This window comes from Myotis myotis, unplaced genomic scaffold (assembly GCF_014108235.1).
Source record: "Myotis myotis isolate mMyoMyo1 unplaced genomic scaffold, mMyoMyo1.p scaffold_m19_p_17, whole genome shotgun sequence".
NCBI classification, from domain to species: Eukaryota; Metazoa; Chordata; class Mammalia; order Chiroptera; family Vespertilionidae; genus Myotis; species Myotis myotis.
Genome location: NW_023416321.1, coordinates 28,729,988 through 28,757,204, shown reverse-complemented (window position 1 = coordinate 28,757,204; position 27,217 = coordinate 28,729,988). Strand labels below are relative to the sequence as shown.

Genomic DNA, 27,217 nt, shown 5'->3' with positions numbered 1-27,217 from the left:
GTTAGCATGCGGCCCCTTTTTGTCCGCAGTGTAGAAAGGCCTTCTTCAAGCATTTAAAAAATTCTCCCACCTGCTCACCTTTTCTTTTTTAAAGGGAGGAGCGTCCCTTTACATTTTGAAATCTTTGATCAAACTGATGCGTGTGTGTTGGCGTGCCTGAAAGGCGATCGGAGGGCAGCTTTATCTTTTCCATGTGTCCTGCTAGTTGTACCGTCTTTATCACATGGGAAGTCTCCTAGACGTCCTAAGGCACACAGAGGTGAAAAAGGAGTTAAAACAGAACTGGTGGACGGCTTTCGGGATACAATAGGTGATTTAGTGCGCCCCCTAGTCCCCGCGGGGAGAAGCCTTCCAGGACGGCTTCCTCACCTGAGAGCCCAGCGCCACCAGCGGAACTCAGGTGCGCGAGGGCCGGGAGCCGGACGAGCCCTGCCGCCGAGGACTGTCCGGCCGCGGGGGAGCGGTTTGGCGGGGACACAGGGCCGCTCGGAGCCGCCGCGATGCTCCCCTCCTTGCAGGACTCGCTGGATGGGGAGGAGAAGGAGCTGGAGAGCAGCGAGGAGGGCGGCTCCGCGGAGGAGCGGAGACCCGAGCCGCCGCCTAGCAGCCACTACTGCCTCTACAGCTACCGCGGAAGCAGGTGCCGCGCCCGGCCTCCCCGCGGCCCGGCCCCGGCGCTCGCAAACGCCCCTTCTCCCCTGAGGGCCCTCCTCGCCCCACGCCGTCCTTCCGGGCCCCGATCCGGGACTCCAGTGCCGGCTGCTGCGACGCCCGCGCTCCCCCCGGCCCGGCCCTGTCCTGTCCTCGCCCCTTCTCGTCGGCGCGGCCTTTGTTTAGCGCGGTGCCCCGCCTGCATGTCCAGCCATGTCAGCTTCCACCCCCGTCCTTCCTGCCGTTACCGCCCCGCTGTCTTCCATCCCTCCCCCCCCTTCCCCGTTATCCTCTGCCCGGCCGACTCTCTTGGGCTCCCGTGGCCCTTTAGCATCTGGTTTTCAGAGAGGATTTATTCCTTGGCCCTTCTGGATATGGAACTTCCTCTCCCTGATGTTGCCCGGAGAGAAGGGGCCATCAGCACTGGGTGGTGGAGTGGCCTGGGCGTGAGGACAGGCACTTCTCCCTGGCAGCGTGTCAGCTGACCGCTCGCCCCTCCCCTGCTTGCTGAGTGGGGGGGCGCCCCGAGTTCCGTTTGAGTTGGAGCCCTTCATGATAGCTGTCTTGCTTTTGTGGCGCGTAGGTCGGCACCACCGAGAGGGGACAGCGATGACGGAAGCCCAAGTGGCACAAATGCAGACACGCCCTCTGGTGACGACTTCAGGTAAAAACAGCTTGGCCTTCGCTCCTGCCTGTGCGTGAATCCTCGAGGTGTCCGTGGGACCCTGTCTCCACTCAGCTGTCCCTGAGCTCAACCATCAAGCCCACCTGTGTCCTCGGAACCTCACCTTGATTTCCGCATTGGCTCATGCATTCAAGGCTGGGACAGCGCCAAACACCCATAGTGCCCAAGGTGGTTAGCCAGAGACAGGTATTCTGAGTTTCTTGAAAGGAACTCCAGTAAATGGTCAACATCGCATGGGTACCAAAACATTTAAAATCCTCCTTTTTTACCCTTAGCATACCCCCTTTCATAGCGCCTCTGCTGCACACTAAAACATAAACCCCAGGACAGGAGGGATTGCTCTCTTTTGTTCATTTAATACATATTTATTAAGTGAATGAATGAATGAATGAACCTTGACACTTGATGCAAAGTAGAGATACCCTGTGATAAATTTATGATTGAAATGATATGATATGATGCCAGAGACTTGCTTCAAAATAAGTCTGGAAGGTGGAAGGGTACAGACAAGCATGGGGGTACAGATGACACAAAATTGGCCATGCCTGGCTGGTGTGGTTCAGTGGTTGAGTGTTGACCCATGAACCAAGAGGTCCCCAGTTCGATTCCGGCTCAGAGCACGTGCCTGGATTGCAGGCTTGATCCCTGGTGGGGGGCATGCAGGAGGCAGCCAATGGATGTGTCTCTCTCATCAATGTTTTTATCTCTATCCCTCTGCCTCTCTCTCTCTAAAAAAAAAAAAAAAAAAAATGGCCATAAGCTGATAATTGTTAAAACTGGGTGGTAGGTATATGTGAGTTCATTATACTATTCTCCCTACTTTGTATATGTATTTTCCATAATATAAAACAAAAGAACCTTGAGAAGTATTGGGTTCATATTATCTGTTGGGAAGTTTGGTGATAGAAGACCTTTTCTTCCTGCATCTTCAAATTATAGACTTTATATCCTAACCTAAACCAAACTAAAATTTTTATTTTTAGCTCCTGAGCGATTGCTAAGCTAGAGTGTTTATTCACGGGTAAGAGGTAGATGGAGGATTGAGGAAAAAAGAGGAGGCGTGAAATAGTGACCTAGGGAGTAGAAAGATGAATGAGTGAGCCAGGAAATGTAGTTAGAGCTGGGCCCACTTGAGGCTAGTGATCATTAATTTTGTTTTGTCCAACTAGATTCCACTGCATAGATGCATGTGCAGAGTAAATAGAGAGCTGGACTATCAGGGCTGAAGTTTTGCTAAGCAAGTACAGTGAGATGAAAATAAAGGGTTGAATGAGACTTGTGTGCAGGGGTCTGATTATAATGACTGGCCATGGACAGGGAAGTGAGATAAGAACTTGAGGGACTATGGAATAAAGGTAAGGCTGGTGGACTGGGGGGTCCCAATGGAGTCATCACACTAGACAGAATGAGGTGAAAGATAGTATAATTTTAAATTCTTTGATGAGGTAGCTCATACTTGGTGACTGACACGCACTCCTATCAGCCTCACTAGTAGTCAAAGTTTTTCCAAGTCCTTAAAGGGACTCTGGCTTTTAGTACTAATCTGTCTGACTTGCAGGGTGTGAATGCAGTAGGCCACTGATAAGCACTGTGTGTCTTTCATTTGTCAAGCCTCTCCCTGGCGGACACTAATCTACCATCTGAAGTGGAGCCAGAGCTGCGCAGTTTCATAGCTAAGCGTCTTTCTAAGGGAGCCGTCTTTGAAGGGCTGGGTAATGTTGCATCTGTGGAGCTGAGGTAAGTGTAAAATGTGCTGTGTCCCGAGTTTTTATTTCTGAGCTAAATATGAGAAGTGATGAGAAACTCCGAAAGATCAACTCCCACTCGACCTGCAAAATCCATCCTTGTTCTCTGCCTGCTTGAGCACTGGGCCTCACACGTAAACATTTGTGGGATGGAATTAATTCAACAGCAGAGACTTTCCCGCCGAAGTGTACTGATTTAGTCTTGGACTTGGGAGAAAAGAGTTAATCACAAAACCCAAGTTGCACACTGTACAGTTTGTGAAGTGCTTTCACAAAGTATGATGCCATTGTCTCTACAAAGGGGCAATAGAGCAGATACCCTTACTTACATTTTCAGATGAGGAAATAAATTCAGAGACGTTCATGTCACAAGGCTGGTCACATTCATGGCGTTCAGGTGTGAATATAGGTGTCCTCAGTTGAATTCCAGCCGTCTTTCTATTACACACCTCGATTGTAGTTCACTTCAGACCATGATGTTGGCATCAAGTCCCCTCAAGAATGTGAGGCCACAGGTCAAAGATAAGGCCACAGGGTAAACATGTCGCATCTGCCTGGAGCTCCAGTGATTCGTGAAGGTTTGGGGGAGGGAGAGAACATGCTAATATTTATGTAGACATGTACTATGAACGAGAGTGAAACTTGCATGCATTTTCCCCATAAAACAGGTGAATTCAAAGAAATTCCATGTTTGTTAGGTGCTGCTTTAGCTGAAACCCATTATGGTATACATTCATTTTCCTCTGCTGTTATGAGTAAACCAAGGAGAAGTCTTAAAAGTTCTGACCTAGTTAGCAATATAACAGTATTGCCAGATCAAGATGACCAGGGTTCAGAACAGCCCATAAAATTAGATGCATGAGTTATCAGAATAATACATAGAACTTTTTTCTTTCTTTTCTAGAATTCCAGGTTACCGGGTTGGTTGTTACTACTGCCTTTTCCAACAAGAAAAACTGCTTCCTGAATCAGCAATGGACTCTGAACATAACCCTTCAGAGTACGTGGTCTGTTTTTTAGGAGGGTCTGAAAAAGGACTTGAGCTATATCCTTTCTTTGGTCTTTGAGGATATCAGGAAGGAAATCGTGGGGAGGCAAGAGAAGGGGTCTTACTCCTCTAAAAGGCTTTCCTACCCCTTATATTTACTTGGATTTCATATCTTTATATGACCAGTTTGTCTTGGCTTGTTTTTAATGTACAGTTTGTGTTATTTGCAAGACTTTATATTTCCTATTGAGAGATAAAACACTTCTTGATTCATCCATTGTTACTTCCTTAAGAACATACTTTCAGGCTTGAATTGGACAAGTACATTCAAGGGCTGAAAAATAACATGAGCTGTGAGGTAAGGTGATTGAGTCAATAGTTTTTTTGAGACTGAGGTGATTAACATACTATAACTTCTGTACTTGTCAAATTATACAGGTAGACCAATGACACCTAAATTCTAAAAATGCGCTGCTTGGAGGGCTAGTTGGAAGGTATTTGTTAAGGGAAGAAGGAACATAGTCCTATAAGGGCTGTAAGTTTCACAAGTCTGCTTCTGATGTTTTGTATCCATAAAAAATTCAGTCCATTAAATTCAATGGTATATGGTGACATGTCAAGTGAGGAAGAGGTGCTCTTCTGATTTCTAGGCACATAAGATTTATACTAGTATTATGGTCAGAACTAATGGTCCATGAAGCCTCTGGCACCTTTGCAATGACGTACTTTGCAATGGTAGCGACTGTCCTTGAACTCAACATCAAAGATTTTTAGAAATGTTCTATTTTTCGTTCATTGATCTTTTATGAATTATATATATCCACATCTATTAATTTATTTATACCTTTTAAAAACGATCCATTCAGCTTATAGCAGTTTTTAAAGTCATAACCCTTATAAATTCACTACCCATTACATAAGGTAATATCTCCTTTTACTTATCCTGCACTTAAAAGACACTGCAGAAAAGGGTAGCATAGGAGTGAGCCAGGGATTTGAGTCTGGGGGAGCTGCTCTCCGACTGGAGCAATTCCTCTAGTCCCCAGAGAGCAGCTCAGCCCAGGAAGCCAGATGTGCACTTGGCAGCACGTTTGACAAATGGAGTGGGATCGAGTGTTTTGACAAGTTAACTTGTATTCTTCCCTATTCACAGTGTGAATGAACTGCCTACATTCCTTCAGGCATTCAAGTGGCTCTTTGTAAGCTAGTACATACATGTGTCAGACACTGTACCAGGATTGTTAGGAGCGTATCTCCAATGAGTATACTGTGGGGAGCTGGACATGTAATGCACAACTCCTCCCAGTGAAGAGATAGCATAGAGCCCTATCCAGTCTTTCATTTTTTTTTTCAGACTTTGATTTTATATAATGCATTTCTCAGTATTTTATATATCATAATTCCTTTTTTTTGAATGGGTGTTAGCTTAAAAAAAGAGGTGTTTGTCCGCAGTTCTTTCACTGTCAAGAATATCGTGAAGAAAATGTTAAGTCCACTAAGGTAAAGGCTATGTTAAAGCAATGACGTTCTCTCTTGATCTAGGAAAGGGGCCTGGAGAACCACGTAAAGTCCTACCTGAGTAGCTGGTTTGAGGATGTCGTGTGCCCGATCCAGAGGGTGGTTCTTCTCTTTCAGGAGCAGCTTACCTTTTTGCTACACGCTGTAAGTGTGGCCCAACGAAACCATTTCCTTAACTGAGAACCAGTTGAGCAGAGTTTGGATTATTTAAAGACTTACTCATTTTCTTTAATATTACTCCCCCCCCAAATATTACTCAAGCAATGCTTGCACTCTATTCACTTGGATCTAGAAAGGGACTTTATTAAGGTGGAATTGCAAATAGTGGGTCTTCCTAATAGGATAAAACAATTTAAAATAATTTTTCAGATGATCTGGGAGAGGTGTAATTTCCAAATAATTTGAGAAGGAAAACAGAAATCCAAAGTGTTTTAACTATATGAAAATATTCAGGAAAAAAATGAAAATTCACTAAAATATCCAGACACTGGGAAGGCTTGAGTAAATGGCCAGTTTTTTCATTGAAATTTGTGATGGCAGATGCAACAGAGACTGGATGGTCCCATGCGACCAGGTGGGAAAGCCAGTTTCAGACTGTTAGTGAGCAGCAGCTGCACGAGGCTCAGGAGAGCTCCTGGGCAATACCCATCAACAGGTGGTCGTTTGGGGGAAGGTGACACCTAGTCACAAGTAGTTGCTCATAAGGAAAACTGGAATACCTGTATCAATTAGGCTTTATTTTTCTCTCGTAGGCTCTGAGTTATACTCCTGTTGAGGTTAAAGAATCAGATGAAAAAACAAAGAGAGACATTAACAGGTAAAGAATAGTTTTGCAAAGAGAAGAAACTTTTACACAGCAAGCCTGATATTTATGTTTTTATATTTTTATTTTTTATTTTTTTTTAAAAGAACATTAAAATATTTGTTTGATTGATGTTAGAGAGAAACATCAATTTGTTGTTCCACTTATTTATGCATTCATTGGTTGCTTCTTGTACATGCCCTGCCTGGGGATCGAACCCGCAACCTTGGGATGACGCTCCAACTGAGCTACCTGGCCAGGGCCTGATATGTTTTTAAATTTCCCATAGTTCAGAATGAATTTGCTTTCTCCATCCCATCCTGCAATATTGTTTGTGGTAAAGGACTGTGTGTGTGGCAGGTTTCTGAGTGTGGCCAGTCTTCAAGGCCTTATTCACGAAGGCACCATGACATCTTTGTGCATGGCCATGACGGAGGAGCAGCATAAGTCTGTGGTCATTGACTGCAGTAGTTCCCAGCCTCAGTTCTACAACGCAGGTGAGTCACGACCTCTGAAGCAGCCATTCCGTGGCTCCTGTGAGTCTGTCTCTGTTTTTGTACTCTGAACAAATAGTACAAACTTATCCTTCCTGCCCTGTGCATCTTTACAAGTTTATCCTGACTCATCGCAAACAATAGCCATTCTAAAAACATGGAAAATCATGTCATGCCTAGCAATTCCATTCCTAAGTATATAGAAAAACTCTGTGTGTATATATATTAATATATTTTTATTGATTTCAGAGAGGACAGGAGAGGGAGAGATAGAAATACCAATGATGAGAGAGAATCATTGATTAGTTGCCCCCTGCATGGCCTCCACCAGATATGTGCCCTGACTGGGAGTTGAACGTGACCTCTAGGTTCATAGTTCGATACTTAACCACTGAGCCATGCCGGTTGGGCAAAAACTCTTGTATATTTATACAAGGAGACAAATACAAAAATGTTCATAAAGGCATTGTTTGAAATAGCAAAGAATTGGAGGCAACTGAAATGCTTCCATTGACAGGAAAATTATCTGATAAACTGCTATATTCATGCAATGGAATATACCAGTGAAAATGTATGAACTAGAGCTACATGTCTCCATATAGCTCAAACATACTAGTGAAACAGCCATTAAAGAAAAATACATAGTAAATTTAAAGGGTGTATTAAAGTTATCATTTATCATAATGTGAATCTTAAATCTTAATTAAACTATTTTCCTTTCAATATGAAAAAAAGAAAAATACATAGACTGGGTGGAGGGGTCAGTGGGGGATTAGGGGACATCTGTAATATTGTCCACAATAAAAAAATTAAGGAAAAATACATAAAAGTTTTGACATACACAAAATAATACTATATAGAGCTTAGAGATACAAAAGTACGTGACAAGAGTTTAAAGGAATACATGGGAATGATATCCTTTCTAATGGGAAAGAAGGGGGAATGCAGTTGAGAAGTAGCACATGGGGGCTTCAGCTATTTTGGTGTTCTTAGCTAGGTAGTACAGTTTTCTTAGACCATTATAGAAGTCTTATATAATTCATTATAAGTGTGTTATTTAATAAAGAAATAAAGAATATCACCATGTATACAAATATCAAATCATTATGTTGTACACTTGAAACTAATATAATGTTATATGCCATGTATACCTCAATTTAAAGTAAATAAATAGAGCCCGGCCAGTGTTGTTCAATGGCTGAGTGTTGACCTATGAACCAGGAGGTCATGGTTTGATTCCAGGTAGGGCATGTGCCTGGGCTGCATGGCTTGATCCCCAGTACGAGGCATGCAGAAAGCAGTCAAGGGAAATTCTCTCTCATTCTCTCCCTTCCTCTCTCTGAAATCAATAAACCCCACCTAAGTTAAAAAAAAAATACAATAAAAAATTTTAAAAACCCATATTTTAAAGTAAATAAACAGAAAGAAAAAAGAATAAATGTTTGGGCTTTATAGAATTTCATTTTTATTTAATTTTTCTAAAATATTTTATAGGAAGCAACCGATTTTGTGAGGATTGGATGCAGGCTTTTTTGAATGGTGCTGAAGGAGGTAACCCTTTTCTTTTTCGACAAGTACTGGAGAACTTTAAACTAAAGGTAATTAATTGTGTGCCAACCGCCACATATAACTTTTGTCTGAATTTTATTTTTTTTTTATTTTTATTTATTTATTTATTTATTTATTTATTTATTTATTTTTTTAATTAAATCTTTATTGTTCAGATTATTACATTTGTTCCTCTTTTTTTTCCCCCCATAACTCCCCTCCTCCCAGTTCCCGCCCCACCCTCCGCCCTCACTCCCCACCCACTGTCCTCATCCATAGGTGCACGATTTTTGTCCAGTCTCTTCCCGAATCTCCCACACCCCTTTCCCCCCCAGGTATAGTCAGTCCATTCCCTTTCTATGTCCCTGATTCTATTATAATCAACAGTTTATTCTGTTCATCAGATTATTTATTCACTTGATTCTTAGATTCACTTGTTGATAGATGCATATTTGTTGTTCATAATTTGTATCTTTACCTTTTTCTTCCTCTTCCCCTTCTTAAAGGATACCTTTCAGCATTTCATATAATCCTGGTTTGGTGGTGATGAACTCCTTTAGCTTTTCCTTATCTGTGAAGCTCTTTATCTGACCTTCAATTCTGAATGATAGCTTTGCTGGATAAAGTAATCTTGGTTGTAGGTTCTTGGTATTCATCACTTTGAATATTTCTTGCCACTCCCTTCTGGCCTGCAAAGTTTCTGTTGAGAAATCAGCTGACAGTCGTATGGGTATTCCCTTGTAGGTAACTGAGTTTCTTTCTCTTGCTGTTTTTAAGATTCTCTCTTTATCTTTTGCTCTTGGCATTTTAATTATGATGTGTCTTGGTGTGGTCCTCTTTGGATTCCTTTTGTTTGGGGTTCTCTGCGCTTCTTGGACCTGTAAGTCCATTTCTTTCACCAGGTGGGGGAAGTTTTCTGTCATTATTTCTTCAAATAGGTTTTCAATATCTTGCTCTCTCTCATCTTCTGGCACCCCTATAATTCTGATGTTGGTACGCTTGAAGCTGTCCCAGAGGCTCCTTACACTATCCTCGCATTTTTGGATTCTTTTTTCATTTTGCTTTTCCGGTTGGGTGTTTTTTGCTTCCTCGCATTTCAAATCATTGACTTGATTCTTGCGCTCCTCTGGTCTGCTGTCGGGAGTCTGTATAATATTCGTTATTTCAGTCCGTGTATGCTTAATTTCTAGTTGGTTCCCCAATATAAGATCGAGGGTCTTATTAGTTTTCTTGTAGATCTCATTAAGTTTATCGACGGCTTCTAAACAGTTCTTGAGAGACCTTAAAAGTGTGGTTCTGAACTCTATATCTTCCATTGACAATTTTGTCCTGTTTCTTTGTCTCCGCATTTTGTTATGCTTCCTTGGTGCACCCCCTAGTGGTCTTTGTTCACAGTCTTATAGTTAAATCTTGATTGTTGTAGCTAATTCCAGGGAGGGTTTGACCTCCAGGCCAAGTGGCTATGAGAATCAGCTGTGTCAGCAGTGAGAGAACTTCTGTCCTCTAGGGAGGTGCTAATCTGGCGTTTGCCTGAGGCTATCCGGCAAATGCCTGTGTGCAGGGCTTGGGCGGGGCGGGTCGCACAGGATCAACAGGGTGGGCCAGAGAGAGCAGTTATGGCGGCTCTCAGTCCTGTCCCCAGGGGCTCTGCCTCTCTGAGTCCCAGCACCCGCTGCAAAGCTCAGAGAGAAAGCTGCACTCGCTCTGACCGAAGCCAGACAGTCCCGCTTCTCCCGTTTGAGTCTGGGTCCCTAAAGACTCGCCCGGATCTGGAGCTCAGAGTCTGTGACTCCCTCCCGATTGAAAACGCCAACCGCGCCCTCCGCCGCCAGCCCGCTCCGCGCACTCCGCACCTCAGAATTTGACTTCAGCACTGCGCCTCCTCTGAGTGTCCGTATGCGTTTCTCTTTCCTCCTAGTTGTAGGACTTCCACTCAGGCAGCGTTCCTGTGGTTCTGGGTGATGTCCCTTCCGTTTTTTGGTTTCACTTTTGAAGTAGTTGTTCAAAGCAGCAAACTCCAGCGTTAACCTATGCCGCCATCTTGGTTCTCTCCCCTGAATTTTAATTAGGTCCAGTGACAGAGGAACAAATCTACTTTCTAGCTATGATGTCTATTAAATAGGACCTTCTCAAAACTAGAATCTTCAGAAGGCATTTACTTTATTTATGTTTTCAGTGGCTTCTACATACATATCATTGCATTTCCAGTTAATTGGGTTGAATGCTTGCTTATATCTCAGTTATTATCAACCTTATAATTTGTGACATATCTTAGTTGGAAAGCACAAAAAAAGTGGCTTAGTGCCTAAGGGTTCAAAATTCTTGTTGGGAGGAGTGTTGTCACCTTTTAAAAGTATTTTTAGAAGATTTAAAAACTATTTTTACTTTATACTAGTATAAGATTTTGTTGTACAGCATATTAGTGATAACAATGATGGGAATATTTAAAATAAAAAGTAAACATCTCTGCAACATATGAAATGTTTTCAGCTGGATGGATATGAAGTGTTTTTAGGCATCATTTTTATCTCACGAAACACATATTTAACTGGGTAATCTTTTTCTAGGCCATACAAGACACAAATAATTTGAAGAGATTTATCCGACAGGCAGAAATGAATCATTATGCTTTGTTTAAATGTTACATGTTCCTAAAGAACTGTGGTAGTGGAGATATCCTTTTGAAGATCGTTAAAGTGGAACATGAAGAAATGCCCGAAACCAAAAATGTGGTAGCCGTCCTTGAAGAATTTATGAAAGAAGCTCCTGCCCAAAGTTTTTGAGCGCATTTTGAGAGAACTGGATTGTGAAGCATATTCCAGCGTTGGTGTTTGAAATTACAGTTGTTATAAATTGTCATAGGATTGCTATTTAAGATGATTTGAAACGCATTGTGTTTTTTCATTTTGTATTTTTAAAATTTAACATAATTTGACATGAAAATCTGAGGAATGTCTTCATTGAATCCTAGATAGATGTGTGTTGAGAGTTGTGAACTTTTAGTACATTGCTGGTCCCATAAATTCTAGACTTCAGGGAGTTGTTGCTTAAAAAACGTCAGAGGTGATTTTGTGCTTCTCTCGGGAGTGTGCTGCAGTATTTAGCAACCTTTGCTCTCAGAAAAATCATAATACTTCTTTCTCAAAATGTACTCCTCGTCTTAGGACAGATTAGCACCATGACCCTGTTTCAAAGAGATCTGTGCATTCTATGGGTGCTTGGTAGTTTTTTGTCTGATTGATAATGGCATGGACGATGAAGCTAGCTTTTAAGTCGATATGCAAATAAATCTTAAGTGTGTAAAAAATTAAACGAACTTTAAAAACTGATGCACTAGCTTCAAGATCAAACATTATCTCTGATGGAAAGCTACTGGAGAGGTGGCCCCCATCACTTTTCTTCATTTGTTCACAGGTATTAGCCAAGAGCCTGTATTTTCTTTTTTCTTACATATGAAAATGCTGAAGTTTTTAAACAGAGTTTAAATAATTTGAAGAGATTTATCCGACAGGCAGAAATGAATCATTATGCTTTGTTTAAATGTTACATGTTCCTAAAGAATACATTTTACATGCAAACTATAACATAAAGAACACAGATTCTTCATATCAGAGTTACCCACTGATTTTTAGTTTTTTGTAGTTTGTTTTCAAGCCTCATTGTTTTACTCTGAATCAGTTAAAAATGCCCTCAGCTAAAAACGCTTCTAATTCCCGTGGAAGCCAATTGTAGCTACACACATTGCCCTTTGTTCTGTGTAGCTCTTTAATAAATCCATTTGATAATGATTTTTGTTTAGATGATCGGAAGTCTTGTGTTCTCACTGCCCTCAGGATGCTTGGAGGGACACAAGTTCGTAAAAATTGTCTCCTAAACTCATATAAATTCACATTAAGTGCTGAGTGTTAACTTTCAAAATGACTGACATTGGCCTGCTTTGTCTTCTACAGAAGTCGAGGGACATGACTCACCCAGCCATTTCTTTTCCTTTAATGAGAAATACAATTCAGGATCTTCATAAAGGCTTTCATATGGTTTTAAACTTTAATAACTTGGATTGTAGGCAGTGCAGAAAAAAAAAAATCCAAGTAGCATTTTTATAGCATTAAATTCAGAGTGACTATGGGAAGTAAGCAATTTTATGGCACTTCCCTGGAACCCAACTTATTCTAATGTACTTGGTTGTCCACTTGGAAATTATCAACATTTTGAGTCTGGAAAACATTTTTCATTTTCAAATTCACGTCATTCAAGAATTCATGCTGTAGATGGCATTTAAAAGTAAATGTATTGTCTGCTTCAAGTCATTTAAGAATAGCCAAGGTATAAGTATATATTCTTTATATTACTTTTTTGTTGTTGTTAATTCTCACCCGAGGTTTTTTTTCCCATTGATTTCTACAGACAGTGGAAGGAAGGAAAGGAGGGAGGGGGAGAGGGAGACAAACATCAATGTGAGAAACATTAAGATGATTTGTGTCTCCTGCACATGCCCCAGAACTGGGGATTGAACCTGCAACCCAGGGACCTGCCTTTGACCAGGAATCGAATCTGCGACCCTTTTTTTTTGGCTCTAACCACTGAGCACACTGGCCCAGGGCTATATGTACTTTTATATATAATTTGTGATGTGGGCTCACTACATCACACAGTTGTATACAATAGTCTTATTTTAAACGTCTGTAACAAACTGTATATCACTACTGTAGACAAGGAAAATGGTGACATAGAATTGAATGTCTTGTTGGCCATGAAAAGAAACTCAAAGAACTCATGACCAGAAATCTGTACTGTATTCAAATCTTAATAAGCTAATGTATTAATTTTTAAAGTTTTAAAAAGGATTTGTTCAGGATGGAATACATTTATGTATTATTTGTGTGCCACATACACACAGGAAATGTATGTCGTATCAAAAATGGTTTCAGTTTATCTGTAATTATTTTTTTCTTTCTTTTTCTGTTGTAATTATATTTGTAATAATAATAATAATAATAATAATAATAAAACAACTTCTCACCAACATAGTCATTTTTATTTAATGAGCTCGATTCTCTCAGGCCTGACATTTTTATTAACTCACAAAAAGTTTATGGGGAAATTATAATTGTTATGCTAAGGAATTGGTTGAAGAAAATTGAATCATCTGCTGGAACACATCTTTCTGCATCTTGCAAGAGGCATCAGGCAGGGCGTAAGGAATTTCCATGCAATATTATACTCACCGTCCAATAGCGTCACCTGTAGAACTCCATCACCCAGGCCACTTCCCTTTCCTCTCATTCATTATTCACCCTGACAGGTGCCTGTCCTTTACCAGAGGATCCCTTAGACCAGATGCCAGAAAAGCCTGTAGGCATCTGGAAAATGAGATTCGGTGACTAGGACTACACTTTCCTAACCATATCTTCTCGGTAACGAAAGCCCTGCTGGCTTCCTCAAAGTCTTGGAGGCCTAGGAAGGCAGCTCCAGTCCTGTAAGGGCTAAACTTCCTAAATAGGACCCTCAGACTTTAAATTTTTGAGTTGGCGTAATGCTAGATTCTGGAAATTGGGGAAGGGGGGTGATCGGGAGCAGTCATGAATTGACAGCTGTGGATTTTCTTGTAAACTATTGGAAGAGGGAGGTTCTGTTTGAACACTGAGTGTATATTCCAAGGTTCACTGCTGTTCCTGGATGGCCCTGATACAGAGACAACCTTGACACAAACACCCCGACTCTTCTACACGTTTAGTGTGGAAGTCTTATGAGCACCGGAGGGCTGAGAGCGCGAGTTCTACAACCAGGCAGTTCTGGGTATGAATGCAGCCAGGCCACATGCTACTAAATTTCCCTGTCTTTCCCTCATGTGTAACTATGGGGACATTTATATCCATGTCACATCAAGGAGCTGTGCAATGAAAGAGAATGATATATTGAAAATGTTTCATCCAGTGCCTAGCACCTAGTACCGTACCCAGTAAATTGTGTTCATATTAGCAGCAAACGTTAAGTTATTGGAAGAAGGAGAATCTGGCAGAAGGAGGAACGAGGGAAGTGAGAGGAGGCAAGAGGCAAAGCTAACTAGACAGCTTTGGTCTGTCCAGGGAGCTGGCTTTTAAATGCCTCAGGTGTGGGAGCCCAGAACTGACCCAGGGGAACACTGGTGCTCACACAGGGTCCCAACTTCCCTTACAGAGAAGTCAGTTCACACTCCAAACAGAAGTGGGTTCTTAGACCTTAGGCCTGAACGGTATTCTACAGTTTGTTCTGGGATGACCTCAGCAGCATTTAGAAATATTTTTAAATGACACACAGGAAACTGTTGGGAAAGAGCATTACGGGAAACTCCCATGATGAATTGAACAGGGTACTTTCATCCTCAAACAAAATTTAACAGTTATGAATAGCAAACCACATGCACTGCCAATGGCTTAGAAAAACGGGGGGAAACCTTCACTTTCTTAGGCTGCATCCATGCAAAGCCCACTTGGTCCTTAAACTTACCAAGCACAGACGTTACCTTTACATGTAGCCTCTTATTTTTCCCTTGGTGAATTGGGAAGTTTCCCTTTTACTCTGAGAACATTCCTATCCCTTCCAAAAGATCAGGGTGTCCACAGTCCTCAAAAAGACCTAAAGACCAGGCTACTAGGGAAAGAAGGAAATACCTAAGAAATTTCAAAGAAGATTCTTCCAATAATATTAGTCAAAATATTAATCTCTCATCAGAGTATAGAGTAAGAGTGGAAGGGGAAGGCGGGGCACCCACACAAACCTGGCACAGAAGTTCTTGACCCGAAGCCATGCATCGGTTTCCTTATACACAGCCAGCCCCACCCAAATTGTACACAGGATTGTCTATCTGTGGCCCAACCAGTGTGGATCGGTGGTTGAGCTTCACTCTATGAAGCAGGAGGTCACGGTTCAATTCCCCTGTCAGGGTTGCAGGCTCGATCCCCGATCCCCGGTGTGGGGCGTGCAGGAGGCATCTGATCGATGATTTCCTCTCACCATTGATGTTTCTATCTCTCTTCCCTCTCCCTTCCTCTCTCTGAAATAAATAAAAATATTTTAAAAAATTGTCCGTCTGTGCTATTTTTATGGAAAGAAAAATCATAGCTTTCATCAACTGCTCAAAGAGAGTTGAGTAATTCAAGAAAGGTTAAGAACCACCAAGCCAGAAACCCCAGCACCAAGAAACAATCCCCATCTGTATTATATAAATCACAGACCCACCACCATGGCTGCCCTCCCTCCCCCGCTCCCCCTGGCCGCACGCCATGACCCAGGCCGAGATGAAACAGGCCAGGCCCTTCAGGTCACTTTCTGAATAACGGATGGCTTAAAAAAAAAATCTTTAATGGAATCTGTGGTCAAATAATATGTTACAACAAAAATATACAGAATGTACACAATACAAAAATATTTAGAAACAAGCATTGCTGCTTGGTTTTTTTGTTTTCCACTTACTCACTTCCTTGGGGGGTGGGAGGGCAGAGTTCAGCGTTGGGCACTGTTTTTAAGGCAGAGGAGTATCCGTGCTTTCCAGCCAGCCCTGGGAGCAACGCGACCCACCGGTGCCAGGAAAGGGCTTCGGGCACCTGGGGAACCTGCATTATTTGCAGATGAAATTGGACGCTGGGGAAAGGCTGGGCATGGCGAGCAACGACTCTCCTAATCCCCCGGGCAAGAGTAGTTCTCATGGAAATTGAGAGTCAGATTACGCCTCATTAGGGAGCTTTTCCTAATTAAAAAACGAATGATTAATGGTGTCATTAAAGCGAAATTTCTCCTTTGAAGGTTTGTTTTCCTTTCCCCAGCTTCTGTGATTCCTCTTCCGTTTAACGAGTGAGTGAGTCCGTGGCTGCTGTTTAGAGAGTCCCCAGGTTCCAATTTCTGCATCATGCAGATGAAAACCCGACTTCGCTCCATGGCCTGAAGGTCCACACCACCCTCACTTTTCGGCGCACTGGCCAGGAGGCCAACAGCGGATGAGGAAGGAGGGAGGATGGGGACGTGCTGCTGGCAGGGTGCTGGGAGCCAGGGAGCAAAGGGACCTGCTGAGGAGAAAGCCCTACACCAAAATGAAACCTTTCTCACTAGAAAACAGGCTCTGGCCCTGGGTTAGAGACCTGGGCAGTGGGAAGTGACGGCCATCACCAGCGGATGGCCCTGCTTAGAAGTGATGGCTGGGAGAGGCTGGTGAGATGGCTGTTAAGCAGACCAGAGAACTTCTGAGTTGCCCTTGGACACTCAGCGGACAGGGAGCAGCTGACACGCAGCTGGGCTGGGTGAGGATGGGGCAATCTGAGCCGCTCCAGGCCTCAGAGGACAGACATACAGGATGGTGGGTGGGACTCCCACCTTGGGCAGTCCTCCCGAACAGCTTCCATCCTAAGCCCCAGGGAACTGGATGCCTCTCAGAGGGCTTTCTAGAGAGAGGAAGGCCCCTCTCCAACCCACACCAGACAAAGGCAGGGGGAGGGGTAGCTCTCTGCTCCCTCAAACTACAGCCCAGAACCTCCAGGGGCCAGGAGAGGGTCTGGCAGAGAGCCCTGCTCCCAGCCCCCAGCAGGGCGACAGCTGCTTCTGCCGCTCCAGGGAGGGTCAGCCCCAGGCACGCAGGGTTAGCAGTAGCCACGGCCCCCTCTGCCATCCTCACCCCCCGCCCCAGCTCAGTCTCCTCTCCCAAAGAGCTGACTCTTCCAGCTACACCTTTCCCTCGGGAGGCAGAGAATGGCTGGCAGGGCACAGAGAAGGTGCCTCAGGGCAACGCAGCCCAGCGCAGACCTGGCCCACCTACCTCAGCGGGCAGAGTTGGCGCAAGTGCAGCCTGAGCTTCTGTGCCATATGGACAGTCTAGTTAGCAGTGGGCAAAGGCGGGGAAGGGCTGGGTGTGGGGGACTGGGCAGAAAGACCTTGCCCATTTGTGTGTGATGACTGGGGATGGAAGCCACTGTGGCCCAAGACGCCCAAACGTCCGGCCCGGCTGACTTCGAACCTCGGTGTGGCTCTCATGGGCAAGTGGCTGGCAGAGGCAGTCCCTGCACTCCTGCCCTTGTTCCTGCATGAACCCAGCCCTGGGTTCTTCCTCCTTCGGGGCTGTCAGTGGTTGGGAGTCGCAAGAGCGGTATAAAGGGAATGCCATTTTGTCAAAAGCCACCCTCCCACCCTCCCGGGGGCCTGTACCAGCTCCCGCCAGGAGGCCATTCCCTTGTGAAATGGGCGGGGGATGGACTCGAACACCTCCCGGCTCCCTCCTCACTCTGAGAACCTGAGCTACGGCTGCCTCACCTCTGACACGCATCCACACCCCAACAATTCTTCTCTAGAAGCACGTCTCCACCTAAACTGGAATTCCTTTTGCTGCAACCTCCCATCCCCTTGAACTCAAAAGTCACGTGGCCTCCATATTCCTGCCCAGCCTCTGTTGCACCCCAAAACGCCTCCCCTCCAAAGGGAGACAGGACAGAATCTTTTCAGCATGAAGGCCACTCCAGAGGGAACCAGAGAGGGAGCTGGCAAAGGCAAGGAAACCTCAGCATCCTGAGGGGCCGCCCTCCCACCAGGGGCCACTCTCCCACTGTCAGCGATTCCCAGGGAGACGCCTGGAAGGGAAGTGGAAAAGAAAAGGCAGGCTTTGCTAAAAGCCAGGGTCATCAGGAACCACAGGAGCCCACCTCTCAGCCCTTCCTTCCTCTCACGCAGACGGCTCCACAGGCGCCCACTGCCCCTCACAGCCTTCCCCTGCGGACTCCGACTTGCCTCACATTGTTTGTCCCATCACACGGGCATCTCCACCCACCAAACCATGTGCTCACCATCAGAACAGTCTCCACAACTAAAGGAGAGGCACGATGGAGGGTCAAGGCAGTGGAAGGGCAGGTCAGGGCTCTAAAGACAAGGCAGGGCACAGGACGGGGCGTGGGCCCTGGCGCGAGAGGCCAGCATTCGGGGGGAGAGGGAGGGAGAAATCCAAAGCAGGGCCTTCCCCAAGGGGGAATGTGGGATGAATTCCCTCTTGCTGGGTACCCCGTGGCAAGGGCAGGGAGTTACAGAAGCTCCCTCCTCTGCCCCCTGCAGGTGTTAGAGGCCACACCAACAGGCACAGGAAGGCACCGGGGGCTCCCAGGGCCTGGTACGCATGTCTGGCACCAGGCCCTCTCCCACTCCCAGAGCTCCAGAGGGGGCACTTCCTGGCCCGCCATTATCTCTGGGCTGGACAAGGGCCTGCCTGACTACAGGCCCCTCAGGCCTTCCTTACACTCTATGGCAGGGGTGGGGAATGTCCGGCCCAAGGGCCATATAAGGCCTGGGAAAACATTTGGTCTGGCCCTGCCAAGGCATTACAGGTGAGTTAAATGTTTGACCAAATCTAGCAGGCTGATGTTTAAGTTGATGATTTTGTGTGGCCCGAAAATGATGTTATAAATACCCAAATGGCCGTTGGCAGTAAGAAGGTTCCCCACCCCTGCTCTATGGTCTCGCAGGGTGGAGGATGAGGCTGCTCTCAGCCCTCCCAAAAGGGACAGCCACTCCAGCCCCCCCCAGGCCTTTGCTGGCCCAATGTCTTTGGAAGAGTCTAGAAAAACAACAGTAGCCAATCCAACTTCCCCAGCAGGTGCCTTTTGGAACAGAGCCTCCACTGTCTGCCCAGCGTCTCTCGTCCTCTCCTCCCGGCCTCCCTGAGCTGGTGATGAGAAAACAGAATCCAGATGCTCCTTTCTGATGCCACTTCTCCCTCCCCTCCCCGACCGCTGGTCCTCCAGCCGTCAGGGGGGTGGGGGCAGCTTTAGGTCCAGCAGGGTGTAGGCAAAGATATTCCAGAAGACAGCAAACAGCACAAAGATGGTGTACATGGCCACAAAGATCCACCACAGCGACTGGTCCTGCAGCCTCTGCTCATAGTTCCTCAGGACCACCACGCCCAGGGTGATGCCCACGGCCACGCCACCCAAGTGTGCCACGAAGCTCGGGTGAGGGCACGGGGGATAGGCCGACGGGTGGAACCGGAGCCACACGGCCCGCCCGAACTCCATGCTCACTGCAAGGGGAGGAAGCACAGAGAAGTCACAGGAGGCCCCTGGGCAGGGGCTGAGGGAGAGGCCTTGCAAGCCACCCACCCAGCCACCCGCCCAGACACCCACTCTGCCATCCACCCATTAATCCACTTGCCACAGACCAAGCTCTGTTTGCTCTGCGCACTGGGGACACGGTAGTGAAGCAGACAGACAAGCCTCTGTTCTCCCAGAGCTTATAGGACCTGGGGCAACCCACCAGCATTACATGCACAAGATCAGTTCAGTAAGAGGAACTCTATGGGAAACAAATATAAGTGATTTAAAGTCAACGCTGGGTGTAAGGAGGGGGATTCTTTAGTTTGGAGAATCAGGCAAGATCTCCCTAAAGAGGTGATGTTTGCTCGGCCAGCGTGGCTCAGTTGGTTGAGCGTCGACCTATGAACTAGGAATTCACGGTTCGACTCCTGGTCAGGGTATATGCCTGGGTTGTGGGCTTGATCCCGTGTGGGGTGTGCAGGAGGCAGCCTATCATTGATTCTCTCTCATCATTGATGTTTCTATCTCTCTCTCCCTCTCTGAAATCAATTAAAAAATATTTTTTTGTCCTAGTTGGTTTGGCTCAGTGGATAGAGCGTTAGCCTGTGGACTGAAGGGTCCTGGGGTTGATTCTGGTCAAGGGCATGTACCTCGGTTGCAGGCTCCCGGCCCTGATTGGGGGAGGCAACCAATCGATGTGTCTCTCTCACATCCGTGTTTCTCTCTCTCTCCCTTCCCCTTTCTCTAAAAAAATAAATACAAATAAAATAAAATAATAGATTTTTCAAAGAGGTGACATTTGAGCTGAGATGTGACTATCAAGTGAAGAGCATTTCAGGCAGAGGGGACAGCTCATGCAGAAGCCCACAGGCCCTCAAATCCCTGCTGTCACATGTCCCGGAGGCTCAGCCTCCTCGTCTGTATAAAGTCTCAGCCTCCGTGTACCAGGCTACACTGCCGGGACATGAATAACAAGCAAGGTGTGCTAGCACTTTACAGTGTATAAAGTGTTTGCATGTATCATTTCAAAACCCTCAGAACCAGTGCGTATGTGCTTGGAAGGAAGAGATGAAGGGGGAGAAGGGCAAAGAAGGAATGGAAATAAATGGTCCCAGCAAAGTGCTGGAGTTTCTAACAGATTCTAAGATGCCCCCACCCACTCTCCAACCCATCGTTCTTGCATGAACTTCTTGGATTGGCCAATCCAATGGGGATGTACTCTCTTGAAATAATGGCTGCTGGGAAATTGCCATTTTGTTAACCCACCATTCAAGGACACTTAGGGCAGGTACCCTTGCACCATTTTGCAGATGAGGAAACCAAGGCGAATTTGACAGATTGAAAGAAAATCCTGTGAGGGGAATTGTGTCCTTGTTCAGTTACCATTTAATGCACCAGTGGGCCTCTCTCCACCCTAACCACTCCAGGGGTGCCAGCACCTCCTGGGATTGCCTCAGCTTCTGGCATGGGCCCTGCAACTCCAAGGATGGCCGACAGATGGCGGAAAAGGTGCAGCCAGGGACAGGCACTGTGTCCTCCCCACTCCTCCCCAGGCCTGGGGCATCCTCCTGCCTTTGCTTAGCAGGCCCTGGGTTCCACAGGAGAGGTTTGAGAGACTTGGTCCCCCACTCTAAAACAGCATTTTAGTTTTGATGATCCTTAGAGTTGTTGTTTTTTATTTTTTTAAATATATTTTTATTGATTTCAGAGAGGGAGAAAGAGATAGAAACATGAATCATTGATCGGCTGCCTCCTGCATACCCTACAATGGGATCAAGCCCACAACCCAGGCATGTGCCCTTGACCGGAATCGAACCTGAGACCCTTTAGTCCGCAGGCTGACACTCTATCCACTGAGCCACACCAGCTAGAGCTGTTATTTTTTAAACAGTAAGAGTCATGCTTCTCTTCCCTTCCTTGCAAATAGACAAGCTCAGAGTCTGAGCAGACAGGGAAGCTGTGCTCACCCTTGCCCTCTCCCCTCCACTTCCCCCATTGCCCTGGCTCAGAGTCTGCGCTTTAGGGCTGGGAATTCCTCTCCGGAAGTGGAGATTCTTCAACTGGAAACCGAGACCAGAGAGTCCTGAAAGACATGAATCAAGTGGAGCCCACACAGGCCCCTCCTCGCCATGACTTTTCTGGCCCAGTCTTCCTCTTCCCCACCAGGTAGGTGGCTGGCCCAGGCCGAGACCGTCCAGGTGCTCCTGCCCAGCCTGGCTAAAGTGTGGGCATTAGAAAAGGCACAGGCTGGCTCTGAATTCGGCTCCACCACCTCTGGCTGGGGGGCCAGGGCAAGGAACTCTGAGCCTCGGGTGCACCCCTGAAAATTAAGCCTAAAAATATCCTCTTCACCGCTGTGGTCTGAGGACTGAATGAGAGACTGTGTGTTCCTGTTGTTTTCTTCCTACCCCCTTCACTCTGTTCAGACTATTCTCTCTTTCTATCTCAGAATGAGTCTCTCGGCCTCTGGTCTCATCCCCCGACACGCAACTCCTCCACACTGCAGCCTGACTGGTCTCCCAAACCCGAATCTGTCAGTAACTCTTGTTTAAAACCTTCCAGTGGTTTCCTAGTGTATGAGGGTGAGATGGAAGGAAGGATCTTCCTTTTTGCATTTAAAGCCTTTCATGAGCTGACTCCTATTATCTCTTATCACAATCACACAGTCTCAAACCTCATAGGTCGAATCTGCAACCGACTTGCAGGCCGTGACCCCTCATAGCTTGTGTCTTGGTTCAGGCTGCACTTTCGCCTGCAATGCCCGCTCACACCTTGGCTACCCGGTGACCACCTGCCTCTCTTGGTCCACATGGCCCCTGCAGGTAGAACGGACCTCTCCTGACTAGGGCCCACAGCCTGCTCCTGGGGGTGCATGGGTTACTTACAGTTCGTAAACCTGCTAAAACTACTAGTTTTAGTGCAAATGCACACACACACATACGTGCGTTTTTCCAGGGATGGGGTCTCTAGCTCCCAACAGGAGATCTCAAAGGATCGACTCCGTGACCCAAAAGGTTATTAAGAAGTTATTTTGCTTGACCTGGATGCCGGTCATTGAGCCGGACACTTACTCTGTGTGCACTTTTCCGTTTGCATATCACATGTCAATAAAAAGATTAAGAAACGTTAAGAAATAGCAGAGCGGGCCAGACTTCTCTCATAACACTTTGTTGCATATTATTGACAACCCCTCCCCTCTTTTTCTTGACCATAAGCCCCCGAAGGGCAGGGACTGTGCTGTCTTCATATCCCCAGGCCCAGGCCAGGCTCCCTCCCCCTAGCCGGCCGGTCAGTACTTACTACAGATCAAGGCCACACCCATCCGCAGCAGCTTGAATTGGCACTTCATGCCTGACCAGTTCTAGGAAAAGAGGAGAGAGTCCCATTAGTTCCAGATTGGAGCTCTCCTCTGCAGAAGTGTCTCGCTTAAGAAAACCTGACACTTAAAAAAGTCATCTCCGCTCGGTCGGCGTGGCCCAGTGGTTGAGCACAGACCTATGAACCAGGCGGTCACGGTTCAATTCCCAGTCAGGACACCTGCCCAGGTTTCCAGCTCCATCCCCAACTGGGGGCGTGCAGGAGGCAGCCAATCAATGATTCTCTCTCTTCATTGATGTTTCTCTCCCTCTCCCTTCCTCTCTGAAATCAATAAAAATACATTTAAAAAGAAATAAATAAATAAGTCATCTCCATTAAGTCCTGAGTGAGGGGTTGTGGCTTAGTCACAGATCACACCGGCGTGGCTTTAAGACTTTAGACAACGGTAAGCGTGTTACTGTTGGAAAGTTCTGAAGCCGCACTAGCTGGACATAGACAGAGGGAACTGAGAGTCTGTCTCCTCCAGGCACACAGACACCACCTGGGAGTTGCATTAATTGCTGGGTCTGTGGGAGGCAGTTAGACAGACGTGAGCAGAGCAAGGACAGATATGGGCCAGGTACAGAAGGTCACCAGAGTGGAAAGTCCCAGTGCCTAGCAATGGACAACCAATTGTAGGGTGGGACCTGCTCCCAGGATGACTTTTCTTCTCCTAGCATAACCATGGTCACCAGGTTTGGAACCCCTGACCTTTCCTCCCTAGAGATAACATCTAGGCCTCAGTTGTATTTCAACTCCAGGCCCAGATAAGCAACCAAACCAGCCATGGCTGACTGACTGGTGTCGGGACCAGCTGCACTGAATAATGACCCCCTGTCCTGGTGCCGGCCAATCAATCAGTGGGGACCACAACCCTGAAAGGACCCACCTGGAAAACTGCTGAATGTTCTATTAAAAGATATTTCCCTGGAACCTCCCCTAAAATCTCCGCCCTTAAACTCTGAGGAGGGAGGACCCAGCGTGTTCTCCCTCCAAGGAGCATGCAAGTTCCTTTCCCTTCCCCCTCCCCCTCCCTTCCCCAGACACAGCACAGAACCATTAGCTTCCTCACTCCCAAGCTCCAAAGGCCCTTCCTTTACCTCCGTAACTCATTTCCTAAGCCCACTGCTTCCAGGAATTACTTTTTCTCCCTCTGTAATTTACCCAATACATGTTCTCTTACAGTTTGAGTCTTGGCTCTGAATTCTTTCCTAGCCAGAACCCAAGTACTGAGGTTGCTGAACCCAGGTTTGGTCTGACCCCACCGGTCATACAACTGGTGCCGCTCCTGCTGCCTACAACAAACAGGTCCGGGGTTGCAAAGGGATGCAGGACAGCAAAGCAAGCAAAGTCCAAGCAGAACCATCAAGATGATTAGAGAACTCAAAATCCTGCATATGCGGAAGGATTGAAGAGAAGACTCAGAGGTTAAGTTCACTGTTGTCAGGTGTCAAGTGAGTCAACACAAGGAAAGGGCGAATTCAGTGTAACCTGCAAGCAGAAGACTCAATGGATGAAAACTTCGGTGAGATTTTTTTTTTAAGCAAGAGAAAATAACCAAATTTGAAACATACAAATGAACGGGAACCCAGCATACATGAGAGTCAGAGACCCCACATGCATGAGAGGTTCAAAGATAGGAAAGGCACATGGGTGTGTAAGATGTCCTGAGCCAGGATGAGGTCAGGTGGCTTGGGGGCTTCAAAGGGTCATTGCAGGTGATAAATAGAAGTGTGTCCTGCCTTATAGATAGATCAAAGGAGGTTATCTCTGATGATCTCTTATTATGGGCAAGGTCCCTCATTCAAGTTCTTCTAGGTAGTTAAGGGAGGGGCATAAGTTTCTCTTCAGCCCGCAGCTAAAGTTGCCTTTAGCTCAAAGCAATCTGCATATCTCAGAGGCCCATCTTGGGGTGACTCATTCTGAACCCCCATAGTTCCCGCCTCTGAGACTTCCTTGGAAGTTTCACATTCCAGAAGTTGAAAAAGAGGAGAGAGTTCCATTAGTTCCAGATCAGACCACTCCTCTGCTGTGTTCTGAGGACCGAGTGAGAGACCGAGTGGTCCCTTTGCTCTCTTCCTACCCCAGGGTAGACTGTTCTGTATCTCATTAAACCAGCCTCAGTCTGGAGGAGGTAGTCCCGTTAAACCGTTGTGTCCCATTTCAGGAGGCGGTGATGCAGTGGGCTCCCAAAGGTAGGCCTACAGTGCAAGCTATCAGTTGTTTAATGAGAGGCATCTCTATGGAAGCAGAAGAAAAGCAAAGGTTAGTGACTGGAGCAGACTATAACCTCTGTTTCTGAGTAAGGAGGCAGGCAGTCAAGAAGACTTCTAGATGTCTGTCTCCCATCATCTTCAGATGGAGTGAAGGCAGGCAGTGACAGTCGGATCGATTCACACAAAGGTTTTTTTTTTAGCTCAGGGTAAGTTTCCATTTCTACTAAGCAGAGCTGCCCAAAGATGGATTGATCAATCCTGGGGGATGGTGAGTTTCCCATCACTGAGGGGTTCACACGGGGCTTCCCATCACTTGAAGGGGATGCTCTAGCATTGGGCATCGGGAGGAGGTGGGCCAGACGGCCTCCAAACAAATCCCTTTCCCCTGAGAATCTCCGAACACGCCGAACCTCTACAGGCGATGAACGGAGTACAATTATTCACCTTACAAAAGGATTTTTCACTTTACAAAAGCCGTCGCCACAGGGTTCCTGTGAGGGGCACTCCTGCGGTGCATTCAAAGCTCTACTCCATTTACCAAAGCGTGACGTGCAGACACAGAGAGGAGCCGGGGTCTTGGGGAACACATCGGACCGAGGGAAGGAGGCCACTGGCTACAGCCAGGGGCTTCTGTTCCCTCCCCACCCACCCTGCCTCCTTTGTGGCCTGGCCCAGGCCCAGCTGAGGGGCACGTCTCGCACTCCTTTGACAGTGGGGGACACGTGTTAAACTTCACAGAGGCCCTGAACACTGGCACATACAATAGTGTCTATGGGAGCTTCGGGGGAGTGAGTGGGATGCAGGGAAGCTGCCAAAAAGAGGGAGAAATCCCTGGGCATTGGGCTTCTTGCCCATCATCGCCCTCCCCCCCATTATTCCTCACTGACCGGCAAGCCCTGCTTCACAAAAGGCAAGATGGGCAACACACGGCCCTTTTTAGATGGGGAAAGTCTAACCTTCGCTCACTGACAGGTTCTATGCTAAGAAGCAGATGGCAGGACAACGTTGTCCCCTCCAGGTGTCTGCCCACAGAGAAGCCTCCCCAGGAGACAGGGAACCAAATGAACTGGTGCCCTCCACTGACCTGGCAACCCGTCTGGAACTAGCTCAGTTAGCCGATGCTGGGCAGCCCTCAGCTCCTCTCCAGGATGGGCAGGGCCTTGGGAGTCACCTGATGGACCATCTTCTCCTAAATGGTACACCCGCTGCCAACAAATGGCCTGCGACAGGGAGCTCACCATCCCACTGGGCAGCCTGTGAACTAATCACCGAAAAGCTCTTCCTGCTACTGTCCGGCCAGGCTTTGCCTCTCTGTGATAACCATCCATCAGGGGTCTTAATTCTCCCTTAAAAGTGACACCATGTTCATAGCAGTATTATTCACAACAGCCAAGTGTCCATCAACAGATAAATGGAGAAACAAAATGTGGTCTATCCATCCAAGTGGAGTATTATTCAGCCTTAAAAAGGAAGAAAATTCTGATGCATACTATACACTTCAATGGACAGTGAGCAGATTATGCTAAATGAAAGAAGCCAGTCACAAAAAGACAAATATTGTATGATTCCACTTATATGAGGCACCTAGAATAGCCAAATTCATAGAAACAGAAAGTAGAATGGTGGTTGCCACGGGCTGGGAGGAGGGAGGAATGGGGAGTGTTTTATGGTTATAGAGTATCAGTTTTGCAAGATGAAAAGAGTTGTGGATGGATGGTGGCGATGGTTGCACAATGACGTGAATGTACTTAGCACCACTGAATGCACACTTAAAAATGGTTAAGATGGTACGTTATAATTTATGTATATTTACCACAATTAAAAACAAAAGTGAGCCCAACTGGTGTGGCTCAGTAGTTGAGCGTCGACCCATGAACCAGGAGGTCAAGGTTCGATTCCTGGTCAGGGCACATGACCTGCTTGTGGGCTCAATCCCCAGGAGGGGACGTGCAAGAGGCAGCTGGTCAATGATTCTCATCATTGATGCTTCTATATCTCTTTCCCTATCCCTTCCTCTCTGAAATCAATTAAAATATGTTTAAAAAAACCACAAGCTAAAACAGAAGTGATACAGAACACTTCTAGATCACTTTTCCTTATAAAAACCTCTGATTATTTTACCTGAACACAGTATCTCTTTCACTGAGTTCTGGGTGATAACGTCAAGCAAAGTA

The 27,217-nt window shown here is 46.3% G+C and overlaps 2 protein-coding genes across 7 annotated transcripts in view; one reads left to right on the top strand and one right to left on the bottom strand.

Moving 5' to 3' along the window:
• Positions 1-433: 433 nt before the first annotated feature.
• On the top strand, positions 434-12,543 carry CUNH17orf75 (chromosome unknown C17orf75 homolog). Of its 4 annotated transcripts, none has more exons than XM_036341255.1 (10): positions 434-640; positions 1,235-1,315; positions 2,948-3,073; positions 3,986-4,126; positions 4,370-4,427; positions 5,612-5,731; positions 6,340-6,404; positions 6,750-6,886; positions 8,378-8,520; positions 10,486-10,992. In XM_036341255.1, exons 1-10 carry the CDS (start codon positions 501-503, stop codon positions 10,498-10,500), a joined length of 1,026 nt encoding a protein of 341 aa, XP_036197148.1. In that variant the 5' UTR covers positions 434-500; the 3' UTR covers positions 10,501-10,992. The 4 variants fall into 4 exon arrangements, with proteins under 4 accessions (XP_036197148.1, XP_036197147.1, XP_036197146.1 ...); XM_036341253.1 differs by lacking the exon at positions 10,486-10,992 and adding an exon at positions 10,999-12,543 and having other exon boundaries at positions 436-640; positions 8,378-8,481; XM_036341254.1 differs by lacking the exons at positions 2,948-3,073; positions 10,486-10,992 and adding an exon at positions 10,999-12,543 and having other exon boundaries at positions 8,378-8,481.
• Positions 12,544-15,751: 3,208 nt separating this feature from the next.
• RHBDL3 (rhomboid like 3) overlaps positions 15,752-27,217 on the bottom strand; it is a 51,225-nt gene continuing 39,759 nt past the window's right edge. For all 3 annotated transcript variants that reach the window (XM_036341842.1, XM_036341846.1, XM_036341843.1), the window contains 2 exons: positions 22,771-22,831; positions 15,752-19,457 (listed from right to left, as the gene is read on the bottom strand). In XM_036341842.1, coding sequence (XP_036197735.1) covers positions 19,186-19,457; positions 22,771-22,831 — 333 coding nt within the window. In that variant the 3' untranslated portion in view covers positions 15,752-19,185. The remainder of the gene's footprint in view (positions 19,458-22,770; positions 22,832-27,217) is intronic.

Bases quoted from the DNA above. Each gene is read 5' to 3' on its own strand.
- CUNH17orf75 (XM_036341253.1), top strand. From the start codon at position 501: ATGCTCCCCTCCTTGCAGGACTCGCTGGATGGGGAGGAGAAGGAGCTG. The intron at 4,127-4,369 runs ATATCCTTTCTT...TTAAGAACATAC, and splicing joins TCTGAAAAAGGACTTGAGCT to TTTCAGGCTTGAATTGGACA. The intron at 5,732-6,339 runs GTAAGTGTGGCC...TTTCTCTCGTAG, and splicing joins TTACCTTTTTGCTACACGCT to GCTCTGAGTTATACTCCTGT.